The sequence below is a fragment of the Vidua macroura genome, chromosome 5 (genome assembly GCF_024509145.1).
Source record: "Vidua macroura isolate BioBank_ID:100142 chromosome 5, ASM2450914v1, whole genome shotgun sequence".
Taxonomy (NCBI): domain Eukaryota; kingdom Metazoa; phylum Chordata; class Aves; order Passeriformes; family Viduidae; genus Vidua; species Vidua macroura.
Genome location: NC_071575.1, coordinates 58,779,788 through 58,792,564, shown reverse-complemented (window position 1 = coordinate 58,792,564; position 12,777 = coordinate 58,779,788). Strand labels below are relative to the sequence as shown.

The following is a 12,777-nucleotide window of genomic DNA, read 5'->3' as shown; positions in this document are numbered from 1 at the left end:
ATAAAATTTTGGACTTAAAGTAGGGATTTAGCTGTAGCTTTTGTTGTTGAGGCATGGAAGAATATACTTCCCTTACCAGGGCTATAGTTATCAGAGGGCTCACAAGTTAATCAGGCAATTAATTCAGGTATTTAAATGAGATTTAAAACAAGCCTTTAAAGCAACTTACCATTTGGGGTCTGATACTTTTTTCTTCTTAAGACATTTATTAGTTATACTTCTATCACATTTTGATTAAAGTTCCCTTAAATTATTGAACAAGCTACAACTGAGTGGAAGAATTGTTTCAATTGTGTATTTCTCCATTGTGTTTCATAACTGAAAGGTTTTGCCTAAAGCAGAACCTGAGGAAGTAAGATTTTCTAAGGAGAAAGTAAAGAATTCCCTTCTAAAATGGCTGCAGTCTTTATCTGTTCTAAAAACCATAAAGCAGATAGTTGCTTCCAATTAGGGATGTATTGCAAAGTGCACTTACCTCCTTTTGGTTGCAGCTGACTGCTGGGCAGAGTTGCAGAGTACCTCTTCATTTACTGTCATCTCAAAGTATTCCTAACTTCATTGCTTCCCAGCGTGGTGGGTGGGCCTCTGTGGTCCCCAGGAGCTGATCAGGCTCTCTTTGTATCAGCTTAGTGGCTACTGATGGTCATCCTGAGGCAGAGAAGTTGTTGGTGTCAATACCACTGGCAGCAGTGAGAGGTGATGACCACTGCAAGCAGTGGAAAGGGGCTGGAAGGACAAGCCGTGGGGTGTAAAATGCTGTGGTCTTGGTGCCTGGGGAGAGCAGAGGTGTAAGGCCCCACAGGCAGGTGTGAATTGGGTTTCTCTACATCACACTGGCATAACACACATTGGTTTGGAATGGAGGGCTAACAGGGCCCTTTTGAGGCTGGATGTGCCCAGCTTCAAGCCCCTTGAAAAGGTTTTGTTATTCCAGCATTGAGCTGTTGATGCTGAGGCAGCTGGAATAAGGATTGCCTTGGAGGAAACCCAGAGGTGCTCAAGTGTGGGAATGTCCAGCATAGCACCCAGCCACAGCAGAGACCTTGGTGGGGGGGGAGTAAAATCTAATGCCTCTCTTAAAATAATTTGAACACAGAAAGTCTCATGAAAATAAACATGAGGGTATTTAGTAATTTCACATTGCTTTTGCCTTGCACAAGAAATACTCATTACATATCCTTTATGACTTTTTCTAAATTATTGTGTGCTCTCAACTCTTATTAAATTTTAATGTTGTTTTCTTCCAATATTTTTGCAATCACCATTAAGAACATAATCCAGATTTTTCTAAAATATAAAATAGAAAAGTAATTGTTACCTCTGGGATTTCAATAAAGGAAGGGTGATTGTTCTTTTCAGGACCCTTTTGTAACCAAGGATGAGGAGCCAGGCACTTACAGACCTTATGAACTCGGCCAGGAAATGGGAGTGTGGGTGAACAACTCTGATGGTGTGACTCCTGCTGTTGGGCAGGTGAGTTTTTTAATTTTGTGATGCATTTTGTCTAGTGCTGCTTCAAAAAAATAAAGCACCAGTGTAACAGAAATGGGAAAATAACCAGAATTTACATATGTAACCCCTAGGCCTGGCCTCCTGGATATTCTGTGTTTCCTGACTTCACCAACCCCAGGACAGTGGAATGGTGGACCAAGTTGTGTCTGGAGTTTAAGGATGTCCTTGACTACGATGGCATCTGGATTGTACGTCTCGTTATATCTGCCCTTCCTTCTTTAAAAAAAAGAAAATTAAGATTTTCACATGTCTTTCTTTATTAAGGATATGAACGAGCCATCCAATTTCATGAGAGGCCAGGTGCCTGGATGTGCTGATACTGAAATCAATAACCCTCCTTACACTCCTAGTAAGTATAATAGTATAACTTCTTTACCATTAATTATTTATTATTATTATATTATAATGTTTTTCTATTTTATATAACATTATATTTTATAATAATATTAATATTATTATTTCATTGGGGTTGTTTTGTTTGTTTGTTTGGTTGGTTTTCTTGTTTGTTTTGTTTTAAACCTGGATAGGCTATATTTTAGGGGGAAAAAAAAACTATTCTCTCATTTTCCATCTTTCCCTGTCTTTTCTGTATGTTCAGTTACATATTTGCTCAAGACTCCAGTGGCTTGGCTTTCATGGAGTATCAAAACCAATCACTTTCCTCTGTCCAAGGTGCTGCCTTATAACAGGACTAGAAAAATAACCTTTCCTGCCATCCTCTTAGCAACTGGTCCATATCAGAAAAAGGGCACGACACCTATATACTATAATTCAGCTACAGACTTATGAAGTAACCCTTGCCACTGCTAGTCTCAGAGATGGGCAGTCTCTGCACTATGACAAGGGAGATGGTGCCTTAGTTCAATGTATTTCCTTTCTCATAGGAAAAAAATTATCACTGTGTCACTAGAAATGGGCTAAAAATAAGTTTTTAAATATCTAAGCCTATGGAAAACTTGCAGGAATGGAAAAATCTCTTCCAGTAGCTGAGTTAATGATAGCCTCATTCTTCCCCAGGAAGCCATGAGTACCTATGATTATTGCAAGTGGTGTGGCAGTTAATCCAGCCAACATTTCCCCAGGAAAGCCCAGATGCCTGAGCAATGTTAATATGCAGTAGGAAGCTGATACATGAGAGTTGGAGTATTGGCTGTGGAGTATTGGAAATGTCCCCTTTTCATGCTTTTGTACCCTCATGAGAATTTTAAATTTTCTGTATTAAATGGCAATTCTTTTTCTTTTTTTACTTTGAATATAAGAGAAACCTAAGCATAAAAAAGCATGACAAAATATTAGAAAGAGATTATAAATTTTTGAAAGCAAAAGCAGAGCTTTTAATGATGATTTTGGTGTTTGCTCTCTTTGTGGGGTAACCACTGCATACTTACCCTGTGGGTCTTGACCAAAGCCCAGGAATGATGAGAAGTTCCACTTTTGCCTTAAATTATCTTCATTTTTGTCAGCCTTCAGAGCTGTATAAAAGATGTGAGACACTGGGTAAATTGGCCAAAAGAGCAGAGCTCCCTTTACATCACAAAAAGAGGACTGATAGTGAGCCCTTGCAGGGGCTTCTGAACCATGCAGCTGAGCTTTGTGAAGATTAGCATTGATGTCTGAGCCACTAGAAGGGACTCAAGTCTAGAGGCGTACATGACATGTAAGGACACTGAGAGATGCTGAAGACAGGTGTGTTTTGAGTCCAGTTTCTCTGACTTGACTCATGCACATATGCCCCTGATTCTGCTTGTGACCCACAGTGTTAGAATGATATAATGGAATCGTAGATGGGTTTGTGTTAGAAGGGACCTTCACAACCATGTTGTTCCAGCCCCCCTAGCATGGGCAGGGACACCAGACCAGGTTTCTTGAAACCCTATCCATGCTGGCCTTGAACATTTCCAGGCATGGGGCATCCACAGCTTCTCTGGGCAGCTTGCTTCAGTGTCTCACCACCCTAACAGGAAAGAATTTCTTCCTTGTATCTGATATAAACCTACTCTCTTGAAACCATTACCCTCTGTCCTATCACTCCATGCCCTTTTAAAAAGTCCCTCTCCAGGTTTCTTGTAGGTCCCATTTAGGTACCAGAAGGCTGCTTGAAGGTCTTCCCAGAGACTTCCCTGGTATTGGTCTTCCTTCTGCAGCCAGGAGCCCTAGGCATTACATCTCAACATGCAGGGAATCTATTTTGAACCAGTGTTGAAGGGCTTTCTTTTCTATTTCACTTTATAGAATAGGTGCCTGTTCTTAGCTGTCCAAGCCCTTGACTTATGTAAGTATGAGAGGTGACCTAAGCTGTTTAGTCCAATAAGACATTAGGCCCTTCCCAGGGTTAGCAGAGTTTTGGGAGCTCAGTATTGTCCTAGGTGATTTCATCTGTGCAAGTCCCAGTCTCAGACCCCCAGGCTTTTTGTCAGTGTAGCCTTCAACCTCCTTACCTAAATTTTATAACCATGATTACACATAACCATGGTTTGAACTTCTGGTTAAAGCCAGATGTCCTTCAAATCAATTTTCTATAAAACACTTTATACTGAAGATTAATATGCAATTGTAAAATAATCGGCATTACTGAGGCAGAATACAAAATACTCAGAATAAGAATGAAGCATGAACCTGTAATTCACGTGGTAGCATTTTCTCTTCTATCCAACCTTAAATTTATAGGGCTAATAATCAAGAGCCACTGGGACATTAAGTGTGACTTTCCTCAGAAACTTAGAGTCTTCTTCAATGATATATCAGTCAAAGTTACTAGGAAATTGCCTATAAATTAAGTTATTTCTGATGCAGATCACCAACACTGGAGTCTTTGTGTTCTAAAAATCCAAACATAAGGATTGTAGCTGTAGTGGCACAGCAGGGCTGAGATGCTAATGGAGTTTGTGATAATGAACTGCAACCATACAGGAAGTGTGATTAGGCAGGGAGATTACTTGTTCATGGAGAAATACTTACAAAAGTGCGCACACCTAATTAAGCATGAAAAAAAGAATTTTTGAGAATTCACCTTATTTTTTATTTTGAGAGAATTTTATAATATTTGCAACTCCATCTCTAAAAATAATTATAATGTTGTCTCAGTTTGAAAGACAGGTGTCTGCTAAGGAAGGCAGGAGCCTCCCTTGGAATGGAAAATGTAAACCACTTCCCTCCAAAGTACTATAATTTTGAAATTAAGGGACTCTCAGGCAAAGATATGAGGACAGGAATAACAGTTCTTTGCTAGTATGTATAACAAGGCAAACAAACAACAACAACCACGGCATTAACACCGAACAGAGCCAGGAGCCCAGTCCCGGCCTTTTGGCCGCGGCACTTTCCCTTCGGTGCAGTTCCGGGCACAGCCAGCAGGGGCGCTGCTGGCTCCCGGCGGGCAGGGCAGGTGCGATGATTCCCCCGCGGCTGCAGGGGGCGCTGCGGCTCGGGGTGCACGCGGCTATGGTGGCTCGGCCGAGACAGGAAGGGACGCAGGAGAGGCTTCGCTCCACAAACCCTGGGGCAGCCCATCCCGGTGCCCCAGCAGGACTCTGGGAAGCAGCAAGCTGGGCTGGCAGGATGTCTCAGCAGGCAGGGGCTGCAGGGCGACAGTGCAGCGAAAGCTCAGAGCAGTGCTGAAGAAGCAGCGGGGGTGGGGCAGCAGTGACCCGGCTCCCAGCAGGGCAGGGAGAGGCGGGTTCAGGATCCCGGGCGCCCGAACAGACAGGGGTAGGTCCCTCTTATAGTGAGGTGGATGTTCATAAGGTCCCAGTTTAGTGGCTGCTCTCACAAGCAGAGGCTCACCCCACAACAGAAGCAGCAGCTCCGGGCTGCAAACATGTGCCTGTCTGCAAACAAGTGTTTGTGACTATGTGCTAAACTCAAATCAGTGCAGGTCCAGCACTTCAGCTTTTCCTCTTCCCAAATATTTTGTTGTTTTCACCCTAAATGTGTAGAAATGTGAAGACACTTGAATTGTGATGTATATGATTTTACAGTGGTTTGTATCATTCTCAGGCATCACTGATCGTTCCCTGGCGGAAAAGACACTGTGTCCTGACTCCAAGACTTACCTTGGAGAACACTACAACACACACTCTCTCTTTGGCTGGTCCCAGACAGAACCAACTTTCAAGTAAGTTTTCTAAATATTTCTAATCAGATTCCAGGTGATTAAAATGCATTTTAAAAGCCACTGATATTACCTGGAAAATCTGTAATAGTATTTAATAAGAAGCAGACCCATGTCTTGTTTTATTGTTTGCCATTTAGTAAGAAGTTTTAAGAAAAAAGAACCTTGAACAAGGTTTCTAATTTTACTTTTCTCGGCTAAATCAAGATGTATGTGTAGGGCCTAACTTTACAGCTGCTGCTTTTGTATATCTAGAACAAGATACTCCTGTGCTCTGTTAGAACTTCTCATGAGCATCTGCAGCTGAAGCAGCCTTGTGTGGTGTCAGGGGTATTTATCTCTCCCTTCACTATTGTGGTAGAGGAGTTTCTGTCACTGTCAGTGGAGAATCCAAACTGTCCCCTGGCTGCTTCTGGAGCTGCCTCTGGTTCCTGGCAGGCAGTGTTTTGCAAATTGGCTTGAGGCTTAGTTAGTTCAGGAGGTTAGAGCTGCATTGCAGCACAGTTGCTGTCAGCTACTGTAAAACTCATTTTGCAGCTGGGAAGCACTCAAAACCAGCTTAGGCAGACTGTTGCTGTGGAAAGCTAGCTGTCAGATTAAATTAAGTGGGCAGATCATGTCTTTTCTAGCAGGGATTGAGCTAAAACACTAGGAAATTTCATACCACAATGGAAGAGCCAAAGCAGGGGTCCATGTGTGACCTGTTTCAGCATTTAGCACTCATTTTCAGAAGCTGGATTCTGATAGCATCCAGAGGGCATGGTTAAGTGAGCCTCATTCTGGTGTTGATGAGTTTGTATTTTATATGCCAAGTCCAGGGCATGGGAAGCCTTGGGAAAAACCAGAAGTAGTTTGCCAGCTCTTATGGGCCTGGCTAAAGCACAGTTCTGCTTTTGAAAGAAAGAACAGGAGGTCCTTGAACCCTGAACTTCTTACCATAGTTTTTGGGCCCCTATTCCCCAGTCTTCAAAGAGATCCTCCCAACAAACTTATTTTGCTCGGCCAAATGTGGAGAAGACCACCAAAAGTATATGCAGAGGTTGATTTTGCTGCAAAGCTGGGAAACTTTGGTGACGTATTTTTTGGTACATATTCATTTTGGTTTCTCAAATAGATTTCTTTTCAAGGCTGGTTGTATATCCTTTCTGCAGTCACTCTTCACAAAGAATATATTAAATGAAATTACTGACAGGAATATTTAGCACCCAGCATCAATTGCAGGATATTGGATGAAAATGAATGACAATTTCATAATCGTATTAAAAAAACAATTCTAAGACAGACAGAGAATAGGAAATGTGTCATCTGGCCTATGTCAAATGGTTTGAATTTGAATACATAAACTAGCAGCAATCACTTTGTGCATTGCTTAATGCCAAGAGTTATTTGCACATGATATTCTGTAAATAATTTAAATCAACAAATGCATTTGACAACATTAGGACCTGTTCTGTAATGGTTTGTGAAAGACTAAAATTATTCAATAAATTACTTGTTACAAATTGTTTTTGCAGCCCTGGATCATAGTTGAGTTGATCTGATATTGCCCTCATTAGCACCTGTATTTGCAAAAGGAGCCAAAGACAGCCAGAGGGGAGCACTTCTGCTCAAGACATCCATGAAAAGCTCCAAAATAACATTTATACAAAGTGCATGGAGCCTTGTGCAGTTATTGGCCCAACAGTGCACCTGCAAACCAGAACCAGCAGGTCCCTCACGGTTAAAGAACTGCACCTCTTGCTGCATATGGCCCCTAAGTTAAAAAGTTCAGTTTTCCATGAAAGCTGTTGGGTTTTTTTTGCTTCAGAAGCAAGTGTTGAAGCACTTTAAAGTCTATGTGCTATTTCAGACCCAAGAGCAAACACTGGGCCATTATAAATACAGGTGAAAGAATTCTTGATGAAATCTCATTAAGAAAAGGGAGAAAGAAGTAGCTGGTAAACAACATGATTAATATTTCATGCTAGAATTTCCCAGAGAATCTAAATTGTATTGCCCAAGTCATATTTAAAAAGAGTTGAATTTGATTTCCTGCAATATAAAATACTGCACTTTACAATTATGTACAATGAGTATCCTAGTCTGAGGAATTTTGTGACAGATTTGTTAGTAAGGCATTTTCCCTTGATTTTCTGGTGATACAGCAAAATTATTTTCAAAAAGCAAAGATAAATTCATTGTACCCCTAATTATGTAATGAAACCTCATATATCAAAAAAGACAGGAAACCAGAAAAAATACTACAAGGATGGGGTGGCATTTTGAACGCTTACAGGTTTGTTTTCTATATTGATTATTTATTTTTATAAGATGTTTAGATATACTTTTGATATTTTTGTGTGGTTTTATTTTTTTGGTTTTGTGTTTTGTTGGGGTTTTTTATGTTTTTAATTCCTGGGTATTGGAACTTTATTTACCATTACAAATCTCTAAATAAATCCTGTGTTGAAAAAAATACCTATTATATTTCTTTTTAGGAACTCATTGGACACTTAATTAAATACACTAGTATAGAAAGGAAATTATGATTTGAATTTTCAGTTTGAGACACCGCTGAGAATAAATTAAACACAAATTATTATTTAGGAAGATTAAAAATACCTGAGAAGAATTCTTTAGTGAATCAGATAGATTTTTTGTTTGTTTGTTTTGTTTTGGCCACTGTGTAATTCTTCCTTTTATTTGTAGTTTTGCAGTCACATTTTCATGTAAGTAGGGATCACAATAACAATTGTTTCGTGAATAATACCCTTTCAGATAAAATTGTGCCTGAAGGCTCAGGTTGATTTTAAGCTGTTTTGGTTACCATTCTTGTTTTTGATGATCTTGTTGCATTTCTTTGCAGTGTTGTCCAGCAGGCTACTGGCAAGCGGGCATTTGTCTTGAGTCGGTCCACGTTCGTCGGCAGTGGGAAGCACGGTGGTCACTGGCTTGGGGACAACTTCTCTCTCTGGAAGGACCTGCGCCGCTCAATCATTGGAATCCTGGAATTCAACCTCTTTGGCATTCCCTATGTAAGTCTGGCGTCCTCTAGGCAGACGCTGACTTATACACAATATCACTTCAAATTAACTCAAATGTTTTCTGAAACAAGTCACTTGAGATGGCCAGCAGTAACAGTCTCCACAGCCTAAGGAACTGCAGATTAAAAGGCTAAATGTCAGTCTTGGCTGCTGAAGGGGAACAAAAACAGCACTGCAAGATCTGGACTGCCTTAATGTATGCCATCCAAAACCGATCTCTTTGTATTATGTACTCTATGATTAGGGCTCCTTCATATATTTCTGGGTTTGCAAGTTGGGATGGAGAATTTGTAGAATTATTGAAATATAGTCAGATCTTCCACAGTGAACTTAGTGCTCTAGGAGACAGTACAACCTCAGTCACAGAAAAATTTGTATAATTATGAAGCATTGTTCTAAAGTAATTAGAAACAGGGATTACTTTCCAAAAATTATTTTTATTTGCAAATTTCTGTAGTCTCTAATTTTTGGGCCTCAGTCACAATCACAAACATAATTTAATTTTTCCTTAGATTGGTGCTGATATCTGTGGGTTTAACTACAACACTACCTACGAACTCTGCCTGCGCTGGATGCAGCTTGGCTCTTTCTATCCATTTTCCAGAAATCACAATTCAGAGGGAAACATAGTAAGTAAACAAAGTTACATAAAGCTGTAGCCTATGATTACAGTTATGTGGACAGTGATTTGTATTGCTTTCTCCAAAATCAACATGCCATTCTTGGATAAACTGGAGCAGTAGCTGAAAAGGAGTGATGCACCGAGAGCAGGAATTACACAGTGAAATGTAAATTTTTCCTATCCATAATGTAAAGATAACACAGAAACGCTGGTCTTCTCACGCTGTTGGTAAAATTCATCTATTTCATCTTTTACCTATTGAAGCCCATGTTTTATTTAAGAGCCAGTGAGTGTTGGAGTATCTTCCTACTCCCTTGATTGCTACAACTTTTGTTTCAATGCTTCTGTAATTATAGTAAGTACTGCAGGGAGGGGAGGGAGATCATTATATACCATCCTTGCTGTTTAAAAGCAAATTACAAACATGTGAGAATTCCAAGGAGAGGCACCAATAGTGACATCATTATCAGCCAAGAGGCAACAAAGACCAGAAAAGGCTAAAGAGCCTATGAGATGAATGAAAAAGTGCAGCCTTAGTCCAGATCCATGCCCTGGTTTCAACACCTTAAAGGTCCTTTAAAGACTTGTTGCAAACAGAAAGAAGTATCAGGTCATTTCTAGCTATGAAGTTTGAAGGTCTTGCAGCCTTTGTAATTATTCTGTGTTTATCTGCAGCCATGATGAAATGATTCTGCTTGTTCAAGAAATGTTTGGGTTTTTTTCCTTCTGTAAACTGATCTGTGCGATGCTGGAGCTCAGGTTATTTGCTGACCTTCAGTTTCTTTGAAGTTGCATCATCAAAATGCTGCAACATTTACACTTCCAGGGAGACCTTTGTCTCTGCTTGAAAGTATTATGGATGTTCCTCAATTGGGCAAATGCAGGAATAATAAACCAGAGTACTATCATTAAGAGGGTCAGGAATTAGCTTGTAGATCCCTGAGGTATTTCTTTGTAGGAGAAGAAATGTCTGTGAGGTATTAGCTGTTGATATTGAGAAACATTTTACATTTGCCTCTCCACTAAAGTTAGAGGTGTACATATATATATATATATATATATATATATATATATATATATATATATATATTTATATGGTTGTTTGGCCCTTTGAGCAGCAAACAGACTCTGACCTGGGTGAGTGGATATCAATCTCATATGTACAATTTAATAAACAAGAAGAGAGCAATGGGCCTATATGATGGGTGCTGCAACTGAGAGATATATTTGGTTTTATTGGATTACTTAAATCCATTTAAAATATTGTGTTCACGGAAAGAAATGAACAGGTATTTTGAGTGACTTGGCATCACCTAAGAAGTCTGACTGTTTTTTTTGTGAAATTAAGCAGTGTTTTTACAGTGTCAGAACACTGGTAAAAATATAGTGCAATTTTTGAAATAATAGAAGGATGCTCTGGAGCTCAGAGCCTGCAGGGAGTATTCTTAGTGAGTAATTTTGATATAAACATAATAATGGTGAGATTTTACTTAAATATTGAATTTAATTAGCATTAGGTTAGTGTTAAAATCTTAAATACCCACTTTGCCTAATTCATTGGATATTTCAAACAGTTTAATTAATATTTTTCTTGTCTGAAAAGTACTAGATAATATAAAAAGCTTTGTTACTTCTGTTACTTTTGCGTTTCATTATCCTTGGAAATCATCATATAGTCTTCAGGTTTAATGAGAAAATTGAATACTCTGGGAAGATTTCATGAAGGAGAAAGAGAGCCATGTGATTTGTAAGCTGGCTGTTTAGCACTGGAGAGGTTGACAGGAGGAATTAAAGATGTAACTCTTTCCCATATCAGCACTGCCCTTGGCTGCGTGCTCTGCCTGCTATCCCAGGGGAGAGTCAAGGTTGTGTTGGATGGGACCAAAACCAGCCAATGAATACAGACAGGCTGCCCCAACCGGCCCCCTTGCTGGTGGCACCCAGTGCATGTCATGTCTCACAGGAAAGCATTGCTGGCAGTGAGGAGCTGAGGGGCACTGCTGATATGTGGGTGTACTGTCAGTCAGGGCATCCTAAAATGGAGCACACAGGAGGAGAAATCAAGTTTCTTGAATGTATGAAACATTTTCTGTACCACACACAGTGACTTTGGTCACACCTGTTGGCTTCACCAGGGTTATGAGTTTACTCTTTTACCTAGGCTTGCCTCTATATTCGTGGCCAATGTAATTATGCTTTTGACTTTGATCTGCAGATTATCAGTCTTCCCTTTTTCCTGTGTTTCATCTCCTTTGTCTGAGAGGGCTTGCATCTCCAGGATAAATTAATTTCTAGATGCAGGGCATCTGTTCCTGAGAACAGGCTTGGAGCCCCAGCTTCTGTCTCCTCACAAGGTTAGGGGTGGTTGCAGAGGACTCACATACATTGGGGTGGGGCCTGATCTTTTTGAACTCACTGGAATTTTTCAAGTTAAGAATTTTATACAAATATTAGTTTGGGAATAATGGATGTTGTTCTTAATATATCTTGCAGTTTGCAAATGAGTGCTTTCTCTTATTTAAACACTCATTTCCGTAGCATCGTGCCAGCCACAGCTCTCTTATGTTGCACACAGCTTCTCTGCTGAGTTTGCTTCAATGCTCAGTACAAATCTAAGCTTTTCCTGAACAGGAACAAGACCCAGCTGTGTTTGGAGATGATTTTGCCAAGATATCTCGTGCTACTCTTCGGATCAGATACTCTCTGCTGCCATACTTGTACACCCTGTTCTACGAATCTCATGTTCACGGAGGCACAGTGGTGCGGTCACTGATGCACGAGTGAGTTTGGAGTTTCTTTTTCATTCTGATTTGCTCACAAAGTAGTTGAGCTCTTATGTATGTACTGGTTGATATCCTTAGGAGAATAGTCACGGTATAACTATTGCATGCTCTCTTTTGAAAGAATAGTTGAACAATTAAATCAATCAAGTTATATGAACAAAGATAACTCTTAATATATGCAATTAATTTCCATTAATATATAACCTGTATTTGTTTCCAGTGTGGGGAAAAAGACAAACTTAAGAAAGAGGAATTCTGGAAATTTTTAGTCTTGGGCAAATACATAGTTCTTTTTTATTTCAAAAACGAGAGTCACATTACCTGTATTTTCTGTATTTTAATGAAATCAATGAAGTTTGTATTCTGATCCAGAATGCTAAAAGGCCTCATACAGAGAGTCCAATGATCCATAGCATTTGGTTTTTTTTCCAATTTAGCACTTGGATCTGCATGCTATTTACGAAACCCACATCTGTGTCCACAAATTGCACAGAGAAAACAGAGATAGAGATGTTTGAGTGTAGAAGCAGGTGCAAAACTGAGATTAATACATGGAGTCTGAAAAGCTCTTTGAAAATTAAGCTCAGATTTTTGGAACAACTAATTTTTTCTTTTCTGGAAGAAGCAGGAATCCAGCTGAGGTTTAGTTTCCGTCCTGATCTTTAAATTAGTTTTTTACCCGCTTTTGGTAAATTTTCTACTTCAGAATGTTTTATGCGGAGACTT

The 12,777-nt window shown here is 39.8% G+C and overlaps 1 protein-coding gene across 2 annotated transcripts in view; it reads left to right on the top strand.

Moving 5' to 3' along the window:
• Positions 1–12,777, top strand: part of LOC128807898 (sucrase-isomaltase, intestinal-like) — a 59,087-nt gene that overhangs the window by 29,647 nt on the left and 16,663 nt on the right. For both annotated transcript variants that reach the window (XM_053978591.1, XM_053978592.1), the window contains exons 10-16: positions 1,360–1,473; positions 1,584–1,700; positions 1,777–1,861; positions 5,509–5,626; positions 8,469–8,637; positions 9,159–9,275; positions 11,900–12,048. In XM_053978591.1, coding sequence (XP_053834566.1) covers positions 1,360–1,473; positions 1,584–1,700; positions 1,777–1,861; positions 5,509–5,626; positions 8,469–8,637; positions 9,159–9,275; positions 11,900–12,048 — 869 coding nt within the window. The remainder of the gene's footprint in view (positions 1–1,359; positions 1,474–1,583; positions 1,701–1,776; positions 1,862–5,508; positions 5,627–8,468; positions 8,638–9,158; positions 9,276–11,899; positions 12,049–12,777) is intronic.